The 23,427-nt window shown below is 49.1% G+C and overlaps 6 protein-coding genes across 6 annotated transcripts; 2 read left to right on the top strand and 4 right to left on the bottom strand.

Annotated features, from left to right (window-relative positions):
• Positions 1-371: 371 nt before the first annotated feature.
• Positions 372-4,132, top strand: ALT_1266 (uncharacterized protein; the record flags this gene model as incomplete). Its single annotated transcript, XM_089599124.1, has 6 exons — positions 372-381; positions 477-575; positions 640-2,318; positions 2,366-2,479; positions 2,540-3,550; positions 3,617-4,132. The coding sequence occupies 6 exons, from the start codon at positions 372-374 to the stop codon at positions 4,130-4,132; spliced, it is 3,429 nt and encodes a 1,142-aa protein (XP_089456788.1).
• A 416-nt stretch (positions 4,133-4,548) lies between these two features.
• ALT_1265 (FAD-dependent oxidoreductase) lies at positions 4,549-6,320 on the bottom strand (the record flags this gene model as incomplete). Its single annotated transcript, XM_089599123.1, has 4 exons — positions 4,549-4,617; positions 4,666-5,256; positions 5,303-5,857; positions 6,099-6,320. 4 exons carry the CDS (start codon positions 6,318-6,320, stop codon positions 4,549-4,551), a joined length of 1,437 nt encoding a protein of 478 aa, XP_089456787.1.
• Positions 6,321-7,419: 1,099 nt separating this feature from the next.
• Positions 7,420-9,496, bottom strand: ALT_1264 (3-hydroxybenzoate 4-monooxygenase; the record flags this gene model as incomplete). Its single annotated transcript, XM_033563811.2, has 5 exons — positions 7,420-7,571; positions 7,623-7,739; positions 7,793-7,967; positions 8,017-8,922; positions 8,975-9,496. 5 exons carry the CDS (start codon positions 9,494-9,496, stop codon positions 7,420-7,422), a joined length of 1,872 nt encoding a protein of 623 aa, XP_033419702.2.
• A 1,537-nt stretch (positions 9,497-11,033) lies between these two features.
• ALT_1263 (L-ascorbate oxidase) lies at positions 11,034-12,924 on the bottom strand (the record flags this gene model as incomplete). Its single annotated transcript, XM_089599122.1, has 5 exons — positions 11,034-11,247; positions 11,323-12,435; positions 12,516-12,760; positions 12,816-12,869; positions 12,916-12,924. 5 exons carry the CDS (start codon positions 12,922-12,924, stop codon positions 11,034-11,036), a joined length of 1,635 nt encoding a protein of 544 aa, XP_089456786.1.
• A 1,276-nt stretch (positions 12,925-14,200) lies between these two features.
• On the top strand, positions 14,201-19,385 carry ALT_1262 (uncharacterized protein; the record flags this gene model as incomplete). The annotated part of the gene is made up of 9 exons (XM_089599121.1): positions 14,201-15,265; positions 16,890-17,477; positions 17,613-17,865; positions 18,100-18,248; positions 18,298-18,312; positions 18,363-18,566; positions 18,643-19,109; positions 19,166-19,254; positions 19,309-19,385. The coding sequence occupies 9 exons, from the start codon at positions 14,201-14,203 to the stop codon at positions 19,383-19,385; spliced, it is 2,907 nt and encodes a 968-aa protein (XP_089456785.1).
• A 348-nt stretch (positions 19,386-19,733) lies between these two features.
• ALT_1261 (MFS transporter) lies at positions 19,734-21,457 on the bottom strand (the record flags this gene model as incomplete). Its single annotated transcript, XM_033563815.2, has 3 exons — positions 19,734-20,327; positions 20,379-21,313; positions 21,382-21,457. The coding sequence occupies 3 exons, from the start codon at positions 21,455-21,457 to the stop codon at positions 19,734-19,736; spliced, it is 1,605 nt and encodes a 534-aa protein (XP_033419706.1).
• Positions 21,458-23,427: the final 1,970 nt, after the last annotated feature.

Genomic DNA, 23,427 nt, shown 5'->3' with positions numbered 1-23,427 from the left:
TTGTTCGGATCGTAGATATCTCGTCATCTGTGGTGGATCCCATATGGAGCCTATCGGACGGTGAGCATAGCATAGCAGCTCTCAGACTAAGCCCGGTAATAATCCTTAGCCACATGCTGCTCGGAATTTCTGGGACACTAAACCCCTCGAGGTTGTGCTCAGGTAGATGGAGACTGGACGCTCTGTGACATCAATACGCAGAGAACCCCTGTAGGTCAACCTAGTACCGGTATCAGACCTGCTGTCCATGTTGATATGAGCCTAGATAATCCGATAGCCGGTAAATGTAATATGTAACATTCTAGGGTAGGGATTACGGGCGGATGCGATAAGGCATTTCGCATCTCGGCTACTCTACTACCGAATAAAACATGCGAAAAGGTACTGCTTGTCGAATTCCGAAATTCCGATAAGACACGGATACTCGGTTTGCCTGAAGAACTGTCGTTGAAGCTCTGTTAAGCTTTGGCTTGCAGGGACGGATGCCGCTTCGGTTGATGATGCTGGAAAAGTTAACCGGGGCGGGAAGGCTGAACAGAACCCGACAAGGCGACTAAAAGCCGAAGGTAGTATGCGTAAGCAGGAACGTTGACGAAGTCTTATGCTGCAGCTCAGCCTTTAAGTGAGCGCACATATCAGACACAACATTCAGGGATGGTATCGACAATATCAGAGAGACGATCTTGAAACTGGACATGCATCAAGCAGAGAAACGGCCGAGTCAGAGGCTTCTTGGCTCAAAAGCTCCTCAAAGCAGTGACAATGAGCTGTCATGGACGAGCTTTCTCAACTCGGAAGAGGATCCATGGCTCTATGATCAATCACTATTCGGCAACAGGACGTTCCCAGTTGCTGGATACGTAGCAATAGCGGGTGAATGTGTGCGGCAGCTGTCAGAATCGAAGTTGGAGTTCTTCTCTATGAAGGATCTCTCCATTAGCTCTTCTCTAGTTTTCAATTCAGACGACAAGCTTGAACTTCACACGAAGCTTCGACCACAGGGCCTGGATGAGGAAAATAGACAGTGGTATGGGATTGAGATTGCTTCCCACAATGGAGGCCAATCGATCGGCCTGTGTACCGGTCTGGTAGCAGGGGAGGCTGTTCTCGACCCAAAAATGTTGCAAGATCTTACTCGGAACGGAGATTCGCACTGGCCAGTCAGTTCTGACTACTGGTATGATATGGTCGCAGATCGTGGCATCAAGTATGGCGCCTCACAGCGAGGCCTCAGCGATATCTCGGTAGACTTCACAGAGAACAAAGCGAGTGCCACAATTATGCCAATGCTCGATACAACAGACTCTGTCGCTCATCCAGTCTTCATCGACCACTGTTTGCAACTCTCGATGATCGCAGCTTGCAAAGGCCAAGGTCGGCTCTTGGCCGATCTGTCTGTTATAACATCGATCCAGCACCTTGTCGTTTCCAACAACGCGTGGAGGAAGCTTAGAGTCAACAGCGTGGTGAACCCGGGTCACCTTCAGAATTCGACGTGCAACTTTTCTGCAGTGAATGAAAATGGTCTCCCAATCCTGAGTGGACAGTGCAACATCACCCCAGTCCCCGACCTGGAACGGCAATCAGACCGCAAGCTGTTTTCTTTCATCAATTGGGACACTGATTCAACTTACCACAACTTGAATCAATTTTTGGCACCCTTTGAGTCAGAGCTAGACTCAACTGTTGCCCTTGAACGCTTAGCTCTACTCTATGCTCTGTGGTCAGAGGATATTGGCGCACAAAGCCAAACATACTCGAGAAGAATTCTGAAGATGATTGGCACCAGCAGAAAGGGAAGATTCGGTCTAGTACCCGATGTATCTCCTTTTGTCGAGTGTGGGCCCAGCAGCCGTACAAAGCTTATTAAATTGCTCAAGAGTCAAATAAGCGAAACAGAACTCTCCTCACTCGGCCTTGCATTGGAAATGTGTCTCACAGACAATACACCATTCTCGGGAAGCGACAGCGAGAGACAGCTGCTACTTGATCAATTGCATCCACTCATTCGGAACAGTGGGGCGCTATGCGAATCACTTCGGCTCCTAGCTTATAAAAATCCGAAGCTGAAAGTCCTCGAACTAGGAAGTGGCACGAAAGCGAGCACAAATCTAGTGCTGAAGGCTCTTCGAACGCAATTTGATGAGCCATTGTATTCCTCCTACCTGTCCGCTTCGACGTCACTTGAACCTACGACCAACCTAAAGGATAGTCTCAGGGAAAACTCCAATGTTCAGCCGCTGATTTTCAACGCGGAGAAAAGCTTTGAAGAGCAAGGATTGCATGCGGGAACTTATGATCTCATAATCATCACAGAGGTAAGAGTAGCGAAAATTCAAAACCGCTTCCGCTAATAAATATCCAGTTTGCGGCATTGGGTAGCAATGCAACAACTGGCGCAAAAAACCTCAAACGACTGATTCGTCCTCAAGGACATGTAGTACTGCTTGAGGGAGTTCCAGAACCGGAATGGTTATTGGTACTGAAGGCATGTGGGACCTGACACGACAAAAAATATAATGCTGACTATGATCTTTAGGACTACTTGACCAAAGAGTCTCCAAATGCGTCAACTGGGCCTAAAACCAAGTCTTCCTTTGAAGATGTGTATGCGGCGCTGAAAGAGAGTGATTTTGTATTTGACAATCAGGACAGTAGATCGACCTCATCACCCAAAGTTTTTGCGAGACTGAAGCAACCTGTGCCCGAAACTTCGTCGGAAATTACAGTTGTCGGTCCGGCATATCATCTTCCTCTCATTCGCGAAGTTGAGAAGACCTTCGGGGACCATAACATAAAGTGCGTGAAAACCACGATAGATGGCGACATACCACCTGGCCGAGACATAATGGTGTTTGTCGACTTCGACGAGCCATATCTGTACAATATCACAGAAGTTGAACTGTCTAAATTTGTTAAGCTTGTCTCAGGCATGAAAGGCAAAATGATCTGGGTTACCCCAAGTGCCCAGATCTCTTGCAAGAATCCTAACTCGTCAATGATACTCGGCCTGATGAGAACAATCAGATCTGAATTCAAAAAGGACATTACCACGGTGGAACTGGATCCGAAGCGCACGATGAATGTTAGCCTGAGCAGATCGCTCCTCAAAATATACGAAGGTCTCAGCCGTCGCGGCAAGTCGAAAGACCTCGACCCTGACTACGAATACGCGATTGTGGAAGGAGAGATCAAGATACCGAGGCTCCAATGGACAACAGCTGAAGCAGAGTACGCTATGACCGCTATGGTTCCCGAATCTGTCCGGTTTCGACCAAACTGCTGCTACCTACTAGTCGGAGGACTGGGGGGACTCGGTCGGATGATCTCGACTTGGATGGTAGAGAATGGGGCTCGGAACATCATTTTCCTTTCTCGCTCTGCGAAGGAAGGGTCTGAGACTACGCCTTTTTTTGACAGACTTCGAGCCCAAGGGTGTACAGTGACACCATTTGTGGGCAGTGTCACAAATCTGCCAGATGTAGAAGAAGCTATTAAGCAAGCGTCGACTCCAATCGCTGGCGTTATTCAGATGTCGGCTGTTATGCGGGTACGTATATCTACCTTTGATGTGAAAGTTTGCTAAGTGGTATTGAAGGACAACTTAATGTCTCAGATGACATTCGATGAGTGGCAAACGTGCGTACAGCCAAAGGTTCAAGGCACTTGGAACCTGCATCACGCTACCCTTTCTGCTGACCTAGACTTTTTCTTACTTTTCTCCTCGATCTGCGGCATCACAGGTCAATGGGGACAGGGAAACTACAACGCGGCAAACTCGTTCTTAGACGCATTTGTCAACTACCGTCATGGCCAAAATCTTCCAGCCTCGGTAATCGACATTGGTTTCATGGGAAGCATTGGTATGGCTGTGAAGAGCGGAGCGCTCATGAAGAATTTGAAGAGCAGCGGTTATTACTTTCTCAATGAGCGACACCTCATAGATGCCTTGACTATATCTCTTGCACATTCCCGTCCTAGAGGCGGTCAACTCATGCACCGAAGTCAGCTCGGTCTTGGTATAAGGTCGACGAAGCCCATGGCCGCCCCTAAATGTCGGGTGGCTTGGAAGAAAGATTCTCGGATGGCTATATCACATCACTTTGAACCTATTGGTGGAATTGGACATTAGGAAGTGAAGAGTCTCTTGAATTGTGCCTATAGTACCAGGAAAGAGTGAGATTGGAAGGTTTCCTGTGAAATACATCTGTTTCACAAAATGATATTAAGGATTTTAATGCTTGTTGAAGAGGAATTCCTTGACTTCACTTACAATGGTATTACTGTAATATGTCCGCTCAAGTATTATGATGAATGTTCCTAAGACGCTGAAAATATCTGGCACGGTATCATGCATTGATAATCGCATTACTCTGCAGGTCAGACTCTTAGAAAGAAAAGCCGCCCCTCGATTAGTGAGGTCTTTGTCCCACAACAATGCTTTATCATTCACGGCCGTAAAGCCTAGGAAGAGATCCAGGTCAGAAGGAATCTTTAGTTGCAGATACATAACCGCCAAACAACCGAATCCCATACAACCGCACTCTTTCAGAGTGATGCTTGCCCCTTGCCAGCACTGTAGTATTGAGTAAAGTCATGAAGGATACCGTAAATGTGCTGCAAGAGTGAGGCCAAGTCGACAGATGTATTTGGATGTAAACATACCCTGTCAAAATCGTCCCTAATCCTCGAATCATCATGCATACGAGCAAGAGTGGCGACAACTGGGTCCTTCTCAAGGATCGTCTCCGGGTCCGAAGTTGAGACTCGCATGAAGTTGCTCGTTGAGACCGGGTCTGTGAAATTCCAGTAAATGGATCTACGCACCTCGTCGTACTTGTCCAAAATGCTATGATCCGCCCGACCCATATGGATACCTATGAGGCACTCGGATAATCCTATCGCATCTGCAAAGCCTCCTGTCAAGCCTAAGCCACCCCATGGATTGCAGAGATGTGCAGCATCGGCTGCCAGACAGATACGGCCAACTCGATATTTCTCCGCGGATCGTTGATGTAGTCGATACGGACTTATATTGAGAATAGTGTAATTGTCAGGCTTGGGGTGGCCGGGAAGCAAGTGCTCGAACCGGGCTGGGTGATCATCAAGAACTTCACGCAAACTTTTGCTACCGTCTTGTCGGTATGAGACGCGCCAAAGTCCATCCTTCGTCAGGCGAGCGACAATATGCCAGTCGTTGGGATCAATGAAGGTGTTGAGATCATCGTAACCCCATTCGTCGAATGGATAGTAGACCTGGGTGCGTTTAGCAAGAAATTCAACTTCTCCAGTCTCCACCTACGTTCGTTGCAACCATCTGGTCGTTCCAGGTCTTCCCGCGAAATTCCGCGCCAAACAGCGACTTGCGTACTTGGCTAGTCGCTCCATCACAGCCACACACAAAGTCTGCTTTGATAATCTTCTCAGTCCCACCATTCTCGCGGACTGATACCCATGCGGAGTCTTCGTCTTGCCCAACGTCCAGAACATGACAGCCCCATCTCACAGAAATATTGTCATTTTTCTGCGCGTGACACCATAGGATCTTTCCCAGAGTGTCTATGGGCAGTACAGTCGTAGCATCTGGACTCTTCGACGGTGCAAAGTCCTCAATTGTCACGATCGGTGTGCCATCAGCCTTGCGAAACGACCAATTCTTGGGGACAAAACCAGCGCGCCGAACGTCTCCCAAGACTCCAGCACGCCTGAGCATTTGTATGCCAGGAGCAAAGATGTGTGCAGCCCGTGGCTGAGAACCTACCCCGTCTGCTTTGTCGAGCAGTGTCACGTGTATACCAGCCCGGGCCAGGACCAAGCTCAAGGAAAAGCCACAAGGGCCGGCTCCAACGACGATGACCTTGATACATAAAGTTCATTACTGCCTATGTGTGAAAGGGGGAAAGTGACTTACATGCATGGCAAGTGGTAGGTTGATATCCAATGATTGGTGCGTATAGCGTCACACGAACTGATTGCTCTATTTGACGATTTGGGGCGGGAGGATCACCAAGGTCTGCAGCTTCGATTTATGCGCTTTGTGAACCCAGCTCCCCGATCTATACGCAAAAAAAACCGCAGCCAAACCCCAAGCGTCATACACTGCCGTTTTTCAACTCTTGGCTGGGGTCACGGATAGCAGGCATTTCATGTACTCGGTAGTATTCGCATATGCACTCCTCCCGACAAAACCTCGTGTTCATTGGTTCGCTGACCGGCGAGTACGCCAGATTTCCGTTGACCTCTTCGGCAATACGGACTCGGGAATGCACGTCGTCATCGGCCAGCCCTACTTGAACGGCATCGGCGAACCTCAAACCCATTGCGGGCCTGGTTTTGAGTTGTGTCAACGAGAGAGGCTAAAAGCAACGAAGTTATTACAGATGGACGTCCTTTGTGCTACGGAAGCAACGAAGGAAGGCACTCAGCTTGGGGTAGGCGCCGCCCCTCCCCAGAATATAGACGGTACAGAGCAGCCTATGATCCCTGGGTTGTCAATCTGGCTGCCTCGGCTTCTCCACTTGGCGTGCCTGTAGCCGGCTGGCTCTGCTCGACCCACTACCAGCTTACGAACACGCACTGACCGGAAGGGGCGGGCCGGAAAATCTTGCCGCGAGTCACGAAACGGAGTCACCGAAATCAGTTTTCCCCCCCGCTCCATGACCCTCAGCGAACAAACCAATATTGCTGACTTAATCGGCACCGTGGATCCCGAACTCTAGGAAAGCATTGAAAAACACGGAGGTCGGAATCAAAAGTTTGACCATCTTTTTTTTTTTACTAGTCTTGACCATTACTATGTAAACTTGATACAGACATCCTCCCCCACTATCCCCACCTTACATATCAAGCCAGTCGTCTTTTCCTTCCCCTGCCTCGCGAATATATCCATTCAATCACATAGGGACACTATACGGAATATCCCCCACGCTAAACCTAGTTATGTTAAGGATCAGGCAGAAATATTACAGGAAGAAATCGAGGCCCACGGATTATTGATATGCTTGGGACCAAGGCGGTTGTCTGTTTCAAACTCATGTACTCCGTTCCCCGTCTCTTGTCAGACATTAGTACCACCACATATCCACATTTGTCCCCGTCACAGCACATGTCAGGTGTACGTAGTAGGCTTCGAGAGCATTTTTCAGGCTTCGCTGGGTCTCGAGTCATAGAGATTATGGACGTCGATACTGCCAACAACTACGGGAGAGAACAATCTCAGATGGAAGACAAGTTGGAAGACCTTCATTGCCAAGTAGCGGCACCTTCGATATCAAGTAGGTAGTCAAGGCCTTGGTGTATGACGCCATTTTCTAACACACAACGAGAAAAGGGGTGCATTCAGTGTTTAACATCCTTCCTCACCCATCGACGTAACCATTCACATGTTCACTTACGTGGCCATTCGTAATATCCATTGACTTATCCGCTCGTGAAATCTTCCAGATGCTCACTCAGTGAACCATTTGTCTGACCCTGCAGCGAGCCGTTTGCCTGTTTTTGTTCTTGCAGAAATCTCTCGAAGAAGGTACCAATCCCTTCATGGTTTTTCATATCGAGGACCTTCGAAACATCTGCCACGGGTCAATATTTTGTCTGAAAGGGACTAAGCCAAGGATACTCACATTGATCTGGGCGGACAATGGCAACTGCTCCCTGTCCAGGGTCGATTCCATAAAACTCGTATGCATGACCGTGGCCGTTGTGATAACTTTCGTCATCAATGTAGATTTTGTGCAAGTCTAGTTCTGTCATTAGCAAGCTAAATCGTTGGTAATATAAGAGCCATCCTTACCTCTCATCCGGTATTTGCCGGTTGCAGGCCAAAAAGCATCTGGTATCTGTTCTTGTTGTATCTCGAGTCTCGCACCAGAGAGAATTACAATGACCTCGATCAAGCTGTCAATGTCCGCGCCGGGAGGTAGGTATTTCGGGATCGGACCATGATTTGAGAACAGGTATGTTCCAAGCTGAGCTACGTATTAGGATACATGTGCTTTCGGTCGAAGCATAACTCACCTGATTTAGCTTTGTAGAGGCTAACTGCTGTCGAATGTCTCCTGGAAAGACTATGATCCTCCACCGCCCATCAGAAGGTAGAGCATTCACTGACTTCATTACTTTTGCATCGCAGAACCGAACCACCTGGACACCTTGAAGTCGCATCCCGACTTTGAGATTTGTGGCCGCTTGCTGATTGCTGCCTTCGGCCTGGGTTATGATGGAATCGTCGTAGGTGACCGTCAGTCCGGCTGTAAAAGCCTCTGCTTTCACAAAGACTTCGCTGAAGTCAATCTTGCCGTTGGCATCGACGACACCGCCGTCCTCTTTGGCTATTGAGGACATTTGTTTCGCCCACACTTTATCCCAGTTAATCAGCACATCTGCTACCTTCTGCCGTTCGAGGACATAAGTCTCGAGCAGTTCGGGTCCAGCCTGGCCTTTGAGGACGGAGGCTAATTTCCAGCCGATATTGTACCCATCCTGCAAGCTGACGTTCATGCCTTGGCCTGCCTTCGGAGAATGCGTGTGGCAAGCATCCCCCGTTAAGAAGACGCGATTGGCTTTTGAGAAATGGTCCGCGATACGCTGCCCAATAGGATAAGCTGACCACCACCATACATCTGCAACGTCGAGCGCATACGGTTGAAAGACCTGACGCGAAGCATTTTGTATATGTTCAAGTGTTACCTCTTTCGCTCTGGTCCCTGACGCGAGTTCTACATAGACTCGAACCATAGAGCCGCCTTCTCGAGGTATGGTAATAATGCTGCCGGCGTCAGATTGTATTATACATTGTTTCCGGATGTCGGGGAAGTCGGTTCGTGGAAAGACATCCATCACGCCCCAAACCGAGTCGGAAGTTTCTCCGACCATATTGAAGCCCAAAGACTTTCGGACAACACTATGGGCGCCATCGCTTGCCTGCAGATTGTTAGCTGGAGTGTTACTAACAGCAGGGCAAATCATAATGTACCAAGCAATACTTGGCTTCAAACACCTCCTCTTTACCGCCTTTCTCAGTCACAATGGTCACCGGATGAGCGTTTGGATCCATGGCTTTCTCTTCATCAACCGTGACTTTCGTCACCTTGTATCCGTAGTCAACTTCCTGCCGATTCAGTCGCCTCATAGCTTCCAACCACATACCATTGAACCGTGCTTGGTTCAAGATAACACGAGGCATATGTGACAGGCCCGGGGTCGTGGCGTGCGCGCTTCGTTTGCGCACGATGCCCATGCCACTTCTTGTAGGGTCGGAGCCCCAAAAGGCCACTTCAATGTTGTGATAGGCTTCTCGGAGCAGTTCCTCGGCCATGCCGAAACTTTCGAAAATTTCCACAGATCGGACCTGAATGCCATCTGCTTGCCCAACATCCAATGGCCCAGATCGAGACTCTAAGATCTTGCAGTCAACTCCGTATTGTGCCAGCCATGTCGCGGCTGCTAAACCAGCGGTGCCGCTGCCACAGACGACAACGTCAAATTTAGAACTCATTGTGTCGTGGTTTGTGTGCTACTAAGGAGAGAATGCCGCGATACCTTTTCGTAGACTGATGGGAAGATTTGAGAAGAAGGGCTGGTGCTGATGATTACGTTCACCTCGTTGCAGAAACAACTTCATATTTGGCTGACGACTGATCTTTGCATTGTTTGCCCTAACCAAATCTAAATCTAAATGCCCGGGTACAGATTTTAGTGAACAAACAGGTCTACGCCTACCGACCGTTCCGTTGGGTGGCATGTTTTCCGAGCCTAGCCGGTAGATACGGTGTTGGAAGAGAGATGGTGCCAGAGAGCCGCTGGATGCAGACACGCTTTTAGCATGCCTGGAGGAAGCAGCTCCTCGGTATAGTACTCCATCGCTCTGACATCATCCATGTAGGAGTAACACCGAAGATCCTCGTTGAACTGGTGGATTCGCCGAGAACAAGTCGGTAGAAGCAACCCGTTATCCATACTGAATGTCGTTGAGCTCTCTATATGCCGGCTAGGAGACGAGGCCGACAAAGACTCCTGCATGCTTGATTCCGACGTATCGGATATCAGTTTTGATATCGGTGCGCCTGCATAGCCGGGAATTTATATTTCTGCATGCTAACGACACGTTTCCGAATTTCCGAGTTTCCGAGACGCAATGAGGGCGATCCCCACCAGATTAAATTGTTCGAGATGTTGATGACTGAATCCGCCTGTCGGGTTAGTGTTAGAGTTATGCGCTGGCCCATGTGATTTATTGCTTTCATTCTAGGACGCCACAGATGTCCGCCTGGGGTATCCCGTGTGGATTTAGCCACTAAGGCTAAGGGAAGCCACCTATTTCATAGACTATTCCAGACCAGCTTATAGGGACACGCAAGCCATACTCTACTAAAAAATCGAAGTAAGCTAAGGCCAGATCCGCATCCAGAATCGGCAAGCCCGAATGCCTAGTGCGACGTCCCGGGCAGCCACAGACTAGAATTAGACCCCGGCCGGAAACTGGACATAGTAACGCCACTCCTGTAGCGCCTGAAGCTCGAGGGCCACTAATACACAATTATTCCATCTCTGTTAAGACCTTGCTATCCAGCGCCACGAACCCAAGGCTTTGAGCTTTTCGAATGACTCATGCTCGACACCGGAAGCTTCTCCCCTCCACAGTGTTGTGGATCATGACTCTACTTCAGCATTCCAGGTAAGATGGCATGCATGACCGGTACCTTCATGTGTGGGATACTATTCTCCTTTTGCGACTCTTCTTATCTTGAAATACTGGCATCGCCTTTGCTCGGCCGGGGTCGGAGAGCCAAATTCTGTTTTTGTACAAGAGTACTTTACGAGACCTTTAAACGAAATGAAACCAATCAGGAATCTATGATAATGGAAATCACTGAGGTTCATTATCCAAAGTACTCTTCAACTTCTGGAAAGTTCAATCAACCACTCTCGATCTTTGATATAACTGCATAGATTAAAATTATCTTCACATTTGGGGCGATTGCCCTCCGGTAACGTCTTGTGTTCCTTTCCAATCCAGTTGACATCCTCTCCCTTTATTGCAGGATCTGTTGCAATCCACCTTGGAAATGATGTTGGACAACGGGATCGTAGCTAGCATTGCCATATGCATCACCTCCGTAATTTAGATAGCCTTCTAAAGACTCCGGCGATATTCCACGGGTGATCTCTGATGCATTGCCCATCACCCACACAGTCTGCATTCCCATGATCATATGCTGAAGTGTGTGGCAGTGTACCATCCACACCCTGAAGCGACAGAAACAAAAAACACGGTGTTAGCACACAATGATTTTCCACAAAACGTGAGTGAAGGACACTTACCCAGGATCCTGAACATGTAATCGCCAGGCCCGCCATCCTTGGTCCGTAAAATTCTTATTCTCGCCCACATACTGGCCCGGGGTGTATTTGTAAAGCATGGTCGTATCTCTTATCACGGGGTTGTAACCCTTCAATTTCTCCTCGTTAGCTGTCGCATTGTACGAGCCAGGCCCGCTGCCAAGATCATAGATGTGGCCGCCGTGAATATGCCATGGATGAAGGTCGAAACCGATGTCCAGACCATTCGGCTGGTTGACCATGATAATATCGATGATCTCACCAACTTTGGCTACGTACACGTTGAGATCGGGATCCCAACCCCCATGCTTCCGCACCGTGGTCTCGTAATCTGGTATTGCTTTGTCCCCGCGCCTGATGATGTCAACCAGATATGGGGTTCCCCCCTGGTGCTCCCGTTTCCAGAATGGAGTGTTTCCCCTATGTTGATTGGTTTCGGTCCAAGTGTGGTTCGATACAGCCGCATACACGCCCTCCTTCGCGATAAGCTGGAGTGATGTCAGGACCACCGTCCGGTCCACCTTGTCGGCGGTTGGAAACCCGTTGGGCTCCAAAGGCTCAAGAACATACTCCAGCCAGTCGTAGACCTTGTTCGGCAGGGTTAGGGGCTGTTTCTCTGGAGGCACCAAGTCTGTAGTCTGGTTGAAGGCAAGATCACTGGTAGTGTTGTACGAGAGCAGCGCGTAAGAAGAGACGTTCATAGGTCGATAGCGTGACTCCATCTGGATCCAAAAAGCACTTTTTCCAAGACGGCGTAGCTCGTCTTCCGTCTTCGTGTGGAGGAGGAAATCGAAGCGTTGTCCGGAGGCAATCTGGATGCGTTCCGTTTTCGCCAGCTTGGTGTATTTCCCATCTGCAGCCATGACCGACAGCTCCTGGTGGTCTTCGAACCCCAAGGTCACGAGATTCAGAGCTGGGCCACCAATGATTCGCATGCGATATGTCTTGTCGGGATCAACTTGAATTACTTCGGGTCCACAGCTTTCCACAAGTGATGGATCTGGCATGACCCATGGTTCAGGCGTATCTGTCTCACTCGCACTCATACCAGGGAAACTATTCCCGTTCATCAGTATTGTCGACGGGTCGCCAGTCCTGGAAAATGTGAGCAAAACATTTAGAGATCGGATTTAACCCAGTTCGACCATGGGTTGACCGCATAAGTTGCGACTAACCATCGGACCACATCATAGGGCCTGAGCAGCTCGGTCTCCGTCATCGAGTCGGTTTTGTTGTAAAGCTCGGAAATGAACAGGATGCGTTCTTCATCGTACGTAAAAGGTGGCGATTTACCGTGCTTTTCTTCGACAATGAGAGGTCCGGCTGCAGATACTGCTTGGAATCCGACATGGGAATGGTAGAAATGTGTTCCAGCCTCACCGACGTTCGGCCTGATTTCATAGTCGAAGTATTCTCCCGGCTTTGTGTTTGATCAGTAAATCTGTTCTTCCATTCCGGCCTCTCAACGAACTCACCTTGATAGGCCATTGACTTGCCTGAGGTGAACCATCGGAGAACGGAGCAGTGGACTGACTTAGACCATGCCAGTGCTGTTGGAATATCGTCAGGTCATACTTGTTTCATAGTGAAAGGAGATTTGTCAATACTATAGTAGTATTCTTTGATTCTAGATCATTATATACTCTCACCCAAGTGGTTTGGTCTTCCCTCAGGTAGATGGCGGGACCTGGTGAGGTTCCTGTTTTGATAATTTCATGAGCTTCACTCAGGGACAACTATGATGAAAACGGGAGCTAGACTAACCATTGACTAACGTGCTGGGCCGGGTCACGCAAGCTACAGGAAACACTTGCTCAGACACTCGGAGTATGTGATCTGGTTGGAAATCGGAACCATGAGTTGTATACCGCGACGCGGCAGTCGAACAAAGAGCTGTCAACGCTATGCAGACCTCAAGAATTGGAGACATGACTCGATCTGGAATCTCTAGATCGAATTAAGCCCCTGTATGTGGCAGATCGGAGGACACTCAGATGCCAGATGACACTCAGATGCCAGATGACACTCAGTGTCCGGTCTGCCTTTTCTGGTCACCCAATTCTACGGAGCACGAATTAAATCGGTCGAAGAACCACTAGCCCACGTCGCAGATTCGTTGACCACCCATCAATGAAGTTGCAGTTCCGACAGGCCTGAGAGATGACATCAGTCGACGGTCATATCAAGTTTGCGTTCCTCAGCAAGGGTTCCAGCGTTGGCGCGACCTTGATCAGGACGAATATGCCTCGGGGCCACATGCTGCGAGGCGAATCACATCCTTATGCTCCGCGCGGAGCCGATCGCGGTAAAATATGGGCCATCGATGCAACCTCGAAAGCGAGGGGTGCTTTTGGCAGGCCTGGTGGTTTCGGATCCAACACTTTTTCAACACTGAATCACTTCGGCTATCCGGTTATCAGAGACTGTGGACCCACCCCGGTCTGGCAATGTGTCTTTTTATTGCTGGGTCGCGGCACGCCGAGTGGAGCTGTCAGATTATAGTCGTCGACTCGTCGGGGTTAGTGTATACGATATCTGGCAAGGTCCTGTCGGGTGATCCCTCGTACTTTTGGTACGTGGCGCGAACACACTACCATGCCCCAGCAATATCGGATAACGCTACTGTCCGACCTTTCACGTGTGATCAACCTCGTGGGCTAGTAGAATGCGAGCAGATAATTCACCAGATGCTCCATCTATTCCTGAACGACCCCTACACACCAAAGGCATTGCTGGCTCGGCCGCTCAAAGCTACTATCAATCACGCCGCTGGCTCTGTGCGCTCATAGTTGACAATCATAAACGTGAAAGTTATGCACGGCTCAATTGGTGCTTCTTGAACTCCTGTCATACCACAAAGATGATTTCGACTGTCATTACAGCGCTCCTGCTTCTGGCTTCTAGCTGTGAGGGTCTGCCAACCAACGAGAGGCCTCTTTCTGGTAAATGGTCAACACTGCCCAACATCACGCGCGATGGTTTCGAATACCCTCGCCAAGAGCACGCAGCGGTTCTGGTTGGCGACGAGATGTATGTTCTTGGCGGCATTCTGCCGTGGGATGGCAAGGAATACGCTACCACCAATATCGTCCAGAAATACAACATGATAACCGGCACATGGACAGAGACGGCACCCATGCCTGCCGCTCTGAATCATGCCAATGTCGCCGTCGTCGATGACAAGATCTACTATCTTGGCGGCTTGGAAGCAGTCGATGAAACGTATTGGAATGCGACAGGCAAGTCAGCAGTCTATGATCCCGCCACCGACGAGTGGACCGTACTGCCTAGCATGCCCGAAGGACGAGAAATTGGCAGTGCAGCGACTTTGGTTGTTGATGACACCATCTACCTCCCCGGAGGACTTGCATACACAAACATTACCTATGATCAGGAAGGAACAGTGTCCCGATTCACATCGTACAATGTGAGAACCCAAGAGTGGACGACCCTGCCGGACCTGCCTGCCCCGCGTGATCACGCTGGTAAAGGCATCTATCAGGATATGTTGTATATATTGGGGGGACGGGAGTTTGGGAACAAGAACGTAGTCTCCACAGTGTTTGGATTCAACCTCACCTCTCACCAATGGTCGACAGCGTATGAGCCCATGCCTATTGCGCGTGGGGGAGTCGCTTCTGCTACTATCGGTTCTCAGATGTTCATGGCAGGCGGAGAAGGGGACCGCCGTACTCCCACTGCCGTTTTCCCTGAGATGCAGGCTTACGACGCCGCAAAAAATACTTGGATCGACTATGCAGACATGCCCCTACCAATTCACGGGTCTGATGCTGTGGTATATAAGGGTGAGATTGTGATTCCGGGCGGAGGAATTGTGACAGGGGCGACTTTGACGCCAGTTGTTCAGACATTCAAACCTCCTATCCAGGATTTGGGAGAGAAAAGCATGACTCTGATGGTTATGGTATATCGAGTTATTATTGACTTACCCTGGATGCTGCTCAAAAGATGATAGCCCGTTTGGATGCCTTGAATGAATTATCTCAATGGCGATCTGGCTGTGTTTTCCGTATTCACCAATTAATTGTCATCAAAAAGTGTTGGCAAGACAATTCTGGTGCCATTGACAAATCATGTACTCCCTCTCCTCACGAAGACAAACCATAGTTGAGAATGCAACAGAGTGCTACCGTACATTGACCTCTGTTACCCACTCCCTCTGAGTTCCATCCTTCCTTATAGAATACTTGAAGCCGAGACAAGACGACAACTCCAACGCGAAGGCGTTTCCACATCAGATACTCTATCATTTATCCGTGATAATGACGGATTTACCCGATTCGCTGGAAATAATGAAGCCTATGATAATCATGACCCCTGTTATGTCTTCATGATAAGCGATACAGAACCACGACAACTACCCTTGGAGATACTATGTCATCACAAGCCTCAATCTACACTTCTTTGACCGACACTCGAGCACAAGCAGCATACTTAGCATCTCTTTACTGAGGACGAGCCCTGACCTGGCTCGAAGGTCATATTACGGATACTGTTAGAGCAGTAACGACCAAGTAGGATATAAGGTAAGGTTGGGCGGAGTTGTCTCTGAGTTAGTTGGGTCAATCGGTAGTATGTGTATAGAGTCAACAACTAATCCTTGGGGAAAAGGGAATGTAAGGGAACAGTCACCATATGTTTATAAACCTCACTCGAAGAACCTTCCCTTCTGGGGATCCATTGTCGATCAGTGACGAAGGTGCTGGAACAGACATGGACAATCACGAGCAACTGGTCGCACGCACCCGTGAAGACCTAGAACCAAACAGAGGCTCCCAGAAAATTTCTGCCAATTAACAAGTAGTGAGGCTACGCCAACGTGCCTCAGTCCAAGACCACGCCATCCCATGGAAATCATTGCGTCAAGCACCAGTTGGACTGACGATCTGATGTAACATACTGTAAAAATTCAAGAATTTCACGGTGGCTGAGATAACGCAAACTAGTCTGTATCAAATGACTCGCCAAGAGGGGGTGAGCCTGCCTATTTAGGCCAAGGCACGGGTACTAGAGAGCTCAGACGTACCATGTAACCGCCCGGCCCCATCATCCTGATAAGCACTAGGAGGGCCAGGGTCTTCAGGTGCAGGGATGTCATGCATGTGGCTACACTAGGATTCCGATCAGCATTTCGTCAGGCGCGGCAGAGCTGATAGCGTAGAATATATATAAAAAAAAAAAAACGTCGCCGTTGGGGCTTATTTAATGACTCCAAGCAAGTCGGCCGGTCTCAACGCAAAGGACAAATTTAACTGCTTATTTGCCCATCAACATCTTGTACAACGATGCAAGCAGACCGAGTTGAAGTCTCTTCTTCTGTCAGGAAAAAGAAATGGATGTCTAGGCGCAGAGGTGCATGTGAGATGTGCAAGTCGAAGAAAGTCCGCTGTGCGTAGCTGCACCTCGGTGCCCGATCTGATTTTGCTGACTTGGGGTATGGCACAGGCGATGGTGGGACGCCATGTAGATATTGTAACGTGAGAACAAAGCTCCTGAGCAGGTTAGCATCGGCTAATACGCCTCATCAGTTGCATAATCTGCAGTGCGAGTACCAGCTCTCGAAGAAGCAGCAGACCTCCAATAAGCCTCCGATGGCTTCAACAGCCGAGGACGTTTCAGCAGTGCCGTCGCCGGCAGAAAACAACGACGCTGGAGTCACTACCCTCGTTTCCTCGCCGAATGACATACAGATACTGCCAGAATTAACAGCCACACGACTTGGAGCAGCCAACCGTGTTTCCGGAAATGCAGGCAGTAGTCTCCAGGAGATGATGTTTGCCACAAATGACCGGCATATCATGCCGGTCATGTTTGATGGGTATGCTCACGACGATTTCTCGGCCACATCTATCGAGTGGTTTGGCAGTGACGGTCAAGCAGCACCGTTCTCTGTCGACATGAGCAATATGAGCGGGCTGGGAAAGCTACCTTGGTCACCCCCGAACACCAACTATTCGGAAACCAATTTTGACATCCCCTATCCAATCGAACATACTACCGATGCATCAGAAAACCTGCCTTCAACCTCGCAATTCGAGCTGAATTTGCCATTGTCTCCGACTGGACCAATGAGGGACATTTATGATGAGAAAATGTGGGAAGAAGTTAGTCCAAAGGTAAGCTTTGATCTGGAGGCATTTCGTTGCACCGTTTCAGCACGTGACCGTATGAATACCAGATGGGCTAACACAGTCTTTGCAGATTGCAGTGAGGAATCTTCCAGGGACGGTACATGCTACTCTGATTCTAAGACAATTGCTAATGGTGCGGGAGTTAAAGACCAGAGCCCAAGAATCGACTTCTCTCTGACGGCAATTTTCTCGCCACAGCGTCAGCGCCTCGGAAATCTAAGCCCGACTCAACAAGACGAAGTAGATGGAATTTTCAGACGACTCTCTGACGCTCAGTCTCAGATGTCATATGGCCTCGGCAGTGAGCAATACGACTCCACCCAGTCACGCTGGTATTGGAGCGACACAGCATTGATGGAAAAGTGCAAGTCCGGTATGTGCCCGGCCCACGCCATATGATTCAACTCGTCGACAGAGTCTAACTTTAGCAGCTTGTTTTGAAGAACCCCTTGGGTACGTCGCAGCTCCGTATCATCCATTGCGATAAGACTGAGCCATGTTAGCATTCCCACTTTTTTGACGAGATCACATTTCGACAATTATCTTCGACAAGCAAGGGAGTCGCCATCCATTGAGGGCTTAGCTGTGATACCACTGATCGATTCAGTTATGGCTTTTGGCTTTCAAGCCCTGGCCGCAAGATCACTTCCCTCTGCAGGTTCTGAGGTGAGCAAGAAGGCGATCTCTCGATTAAGAATGGCATTAAGCTCTCGCGATGCCGTGCAGCGGTCGCCCGACACACTCCTGAAGATGCAGGTAAGTCAGCAATTCCTTACGTGGAATTGGCCACATGTTGATTGATCAGACGATTCTAGCAATGGTACGATAAAGGTTCTGAACTTTCCTTTCCAACAGCTAACCAAACTCCAGATGACAATTTCTGAGCAAATCGATGACAAAATTCACACTGAACTTTTGTCATACGCAGTCAGCTGTGCCAGATCCCGAAGGTTTATGAATCGTGACTCGGTATACATGACCATGGCAAAAGAGGAAGAATACCTTGCAAGGAGAAGTCTATGGTACCTCTACTCGATGGAAGTCGTCCATTCCATACGTCATGGAATGCCACCGGTAAGTTCCGGGTGGAGACCCAGTCTCTCCCTTTCCCACAGATATATGAGCGGACTCCTCTGACAGTCCGAAACAGATCCTCACCCCCGACTGGACCGACTATGCGCTACCCAAAGTCGGCAAGGATACCGATTGGCTGCTCATCCAATGTCAACATGCCAACGCTCTCAGCTCAGCGGTCAATACGCTCTACAGTTCAAGGGCTCTTTGCCAAACTGTGGCCGAGCGAGAACGAAATCTGATGCAGGCACACAAGGCCCTCGAAAGCTGGAGAACAGGTCTTCCAATACATCTGCAGAATATCCATCGGCACGAAACGGGGTATGTCACCCTCGATGACCAGAAGACACGCCATTTGACCTTGACCATGGTCCGCAAATATCATGAGGCCATATTTATCATTTTCTTCCCATGGACCGGAAGCCAGTCCAAAGGACTAATCTCCGAACACTATCGCAAGAAGAGCATGGAACTTTGCGTAAAATCAGCCCAAGCCGTGTTAGCCATCGCGGCTCGAATCGCAAGCTGTGACATACTTGGCGGGTGAGACAAGGACATCTAATCCAGGGAGAATGAGTCGGCTAACCTTAAATCTCTAGCGAGCTTATCAACCTGATCGCAGTGTCGATCTGCGTGACTTTCTTGGATATTGTGACTAGCGGTTCCAAGAAAAGCTTGCCATACTTAAGTATGTGCTGTGGGATTTTCGGAGGCTTGAGCTTGGACAACGAATTGCCGTTAGCCGATGCTCTCAAGCTTACGCAGCTCGCTCAAAAGTCTGGAAACTCTGATGGGCCGAGATTCGAAAGATCAGACTGAATGACGGAGTTCAGGTGGCGCATGATAGACGACACACAATAGATGATAAGATGTTATGCCATAAACGATAGACAACGGGTACAGACGCCTGATGACGGACGACGGACCAAAGGCTACAGTGCAGGCTCTTCTTGACAGAATGAATACCTTGTAAATACCTTCCACTACACATTCCGGAGACGGACGGGGGTCGGGAGACTTTGCAGAACCTGACTACCATGTTTTCATAAGTACTACCAGTCTAAACACTCGTTGTATAAGCCTATTTGCTAATCAAACTCCTCTAATTATGCTTGGTCGTTTGGAGTGTTCAAAGAATGGTCGACGAGTGGTCAACTCTTCGACCATTCAAGCCTCAGTCGAATCAGCCTTTTCCTCTTCCTCGCGATTCTTTGCCAACCTTCGTCTACGATGATCTTTGAGTAGAAAAGTAAGGGCGAGAGCAGTGCCGAATGCTGTCAACCCGACAGAAAACCAGAGAGTACCCCGGTAACCATGAAGCAAGTCTGCCTTGGTGTGTCCGCCATTGTTGATCTGAAGTTCAATGGTACCAGCGAAACCAAGACCTAGCGATATACTGTAGACAACAATCGTCATGATCACACTGGATCCCATGCCCTGGTACTGTCGAGGCACTGCATTCGCGAAGATGATCGTGGCAGCAGGCAACGATGAATCCATTGCAAAGGTGGCGATGATGGTGGCGAAAAAGAAGTAGGTCCAGTACGTCGAGTGGACGGGTCGCAAGGCCATGAGAAGGGAAGTGAGGAAGTAGCAAAGCATTGCAAAGAACATGATGGACGCGGCTGGAACCTTGGTGATTATTTTGCCAACAATCAATGCTGTTCCGATGCCGGTGACGAGGATAGGAGAAAGCCATGCAGCCAGTTGAATGGGAGTTTGGCCACCGACATTGAGGCATATTCGGATGACGTAGAAAAGCTAGATACTTGGTTAGTTTGACATAATTTCGGGGCAAAGATCAGTACTTACCCAGATGCCAAATGTGGACCAGCCCGCTGCTGTGCAACCAAAGACGAAGGCAATGTCGGAAGTGAGGACGGCGACAGGTAGGATTGGATAGCGAGCTACGCGAAGTTCGATGTAAAGGAACGCCGCCAGGAACAAGAAACTGAGGATCAGGCATACGTAGACGTAAGGTTCGTCCCACGTAGTGACCAGGCTCTGATTCCAGGCGAAGTTGAACAGAACCAGAGCTGTCACACCGTTTGCGCCTCCCAGGAGGTCAACTCGGTCCAAGATTTCGCGAATCGTCCGTCGCGGTTTTTGCTCACCCTCGACAGGCATGTTTGGAATTGCAACGATAGAGAGGACGAAGAGAAAGGCAACCCCCAAAGCCTGACTCCAGTAGATCCACGGCCACCAAGCCATGGCGAAGAGGGGCCCAAAGAGGAGACCTGCCATCGCACCGACCGGGGCTGATGCAGCAAACCAGGCGAACCCCATGTTTCGAGGGTGCTCGGAGAAGCATTTGCCCATGATGGCGAGTGCATTAGGCACAGTTAGGGCGGGACCAAGGCCCTGCAGGACACGAGCAAGGACGTAGACGGGGTAGCTGGAGTAGACGGAGACTCCTGCCATCATGCTGGTCAACGCGAGCCAGCCCATACCGATGATGAAGATTGCCTTGTTGCCAAACTCGTCACCCAAACGTCCTCCGATCAAGATGAATGTGCCTAGAGTCAAGCCGTAGCCAGCGATTGTCCACGAGAGTTTGCCAGGGTCGGTGACACCAAAGGAGTCTCCGATTATTTCGAGCGTCGTGAGGCTGTTGCATAGGCCCAACTGATTCGTGAACATGGATGAGCACACCGTCATGATGAAGATGATCCGCCGAATCATGCCGTAGCCATCGGCAATGTAGACGTATTCATCTCTCGCAGTCGGTGCAGAACCTAGACCTCCATCTAAAGGAGTTAGTCAACGCGATCAAAAGGCCCCCAGCTTTTGCAGGATATCTTTGAGAGCTACTTACCATCACCATGCCTCGATGGTGAATTTTTGGAATCGTACGATGCAATTTCCTGCCCTTCTAGGGATGAGGCGGTCATTGTGAGTAGCGATTGAATGTTATTTGACTGTAGTCATGGGCGAAGAGCTTTGCGGAGAAAATAAAGAGAATTAAATATATGGAAGATGAAGATATGAAGAGAGGGAAGCCCACCTGTCTAAAAGCGCAACCTCAAATCGGTCTCATTTGATGCTGTCCTGGTGTCGATCCTGATGTCGATTTGTCAGAATCCATTGTCCGCAGTAATAATAAGACCGTCTACTATAGTACAGTACCTGGTCGTACCTGGTCAAAAGTCTCCGTTGTTCCGCCCCCGACTGCCTTACATAAACCACCCCATCAAGTTTGGGCGCGTATACTCATAGTAGCTATTACTGGTCTTCAAACTACCACCTCGCCACCAAAAGCGCGTCGATCGTCTCAAACATCGGTGGAGCATGAGGGAACGCTTCGACTTGCAATAAGAGCTCTTAGAAATGGCAAGATTCCAAGTAGTCGCCGCGCTGCAGAGCTTTATAAAGTGCCTCGGTCACCACACCGAGATCGATTATCAGGTCATCGATTTCAACCAGAACATCGCAATGCCAGGCACCGGCTCTCTAAGACTCAGGAAATTGCCTCAGCTGAATGGATAATATCTCAGGATACTCAGGGAGCTGCTCCTGGGCAAAGCCAGGTGAAGGAAATGCCAAGGACTGAGGAATTATTACGCAATACGGGTTTGAAACTGAATCGATGAAAACGGGAGTACACAGGTCAGGTGGCGCTTCCCGGACGCCGCAGCCGGCCCTACCGGGCTTGGCAGAAGCGGCGTGGCACCACAGCTTTTAAATACTGTACCGTACCACATACCGCGACATTTGATCTCAATTATCTTCCTTCTCTATTTCGTCCCTTTGGAATTTCAAAGAACTTTGAAACTACTTCTCAATCGGTTGGAAACTGATTTTGCCAGCCATGACAACATGGATCAAGAGGATTTTTCTTTTAGTTTCGGCAAGACTGAAGACGAATCTTCAAATATAGGCGATGTTGAGGAAATTGAAGAGGTATGCCGTCCAACTGGTTCTTACGTACTTATTAATTGGTTTGGAAATACTCAGCAACCAAGTGCTTTCATTCACCCAACAGATGCAAAATCAAACCCCCTTTGCACGCTATAAATCGAGTATACAGATGATCCCTCTGAGTACCCATGTACTGATATCAACGGTTATACTTACATTGTATATATTAGTGGGCGATTTTCATGAGGCAGAGGATTTAATTCAAAGTGCAAGTACTTGTCAAGCAGTTGGGAACTAGCTAAAGAGTGGTTGTCAAGTAGTAAAAAAGCAATTGACTCTCGACAATACCAATATTCATGTAAAGGTCAGATGCCGGGTAACTAAGGTGGAGGGCCAAGGGTGGAAGCGAGCTAGTAACGCCTCCTGTATTACACTAGGAACTTATGAAGATCATCAATCAAGCTACCAATTTGAGATCCTTCTACCAGTTTATTTTTCCCTTGAGTATTAGCTCGTGATTCGTCGGGGCACGGCCCTTGTGTTAACCGATGGTGTCTGGACCCTGGACCGGCCCGAGCCTTGGAACAAAAGTACTAAACTGAACTGCGCAGGTTCTTAGGATACGTCGACTACGGGGTATTTCCGAGATTACGTGTCATCCCTCGCGCATATCGCAGCACCACTTTATGATAGGACAACTCTTGGAGCAAAATGCCGCAACACAACCATGTCCTGCTTTCCGGTATATATACTAGTCCGTACCGACCTTGGCACCGGATCTAAATGTAGCTATACGGTGGCAGACGGGTCATTTGAATTCATCAGACAGGGAAGTCACAAAGTCACAGATTACTTAACTGAGAGCACCACACTGCTCGGAAATATGCAGGGGCCCAGTACACGTCATCGGTAGATTTGGTTGTAGCCGCTTTACGCGGATTGAATTCATGCCATGACGTTCCTGTGGTCAAAACTTTCATCGACCCGGCTATCTCCGTCATGT

This window comes from Aspergillus lentulus (assembly GCF_001445615.1).
Source record: "Aspergillus lentulus DNA, contig: Alt01, strain: IFM 54703, whole genome shotgun sequence".
Taxonomy (NCBI): domain Eukaryota; kingdom Fungi; phylum Ascomycota; class Eurotiomycetes; order Eurotiales; family Aspergillaceae; genus Aspergillus; species Aspergillus lentulus.
Note: the sequence above shows the minus strand (reverse complement) of the source record. Positions and strands in the feature narration are given on the sequence as shown.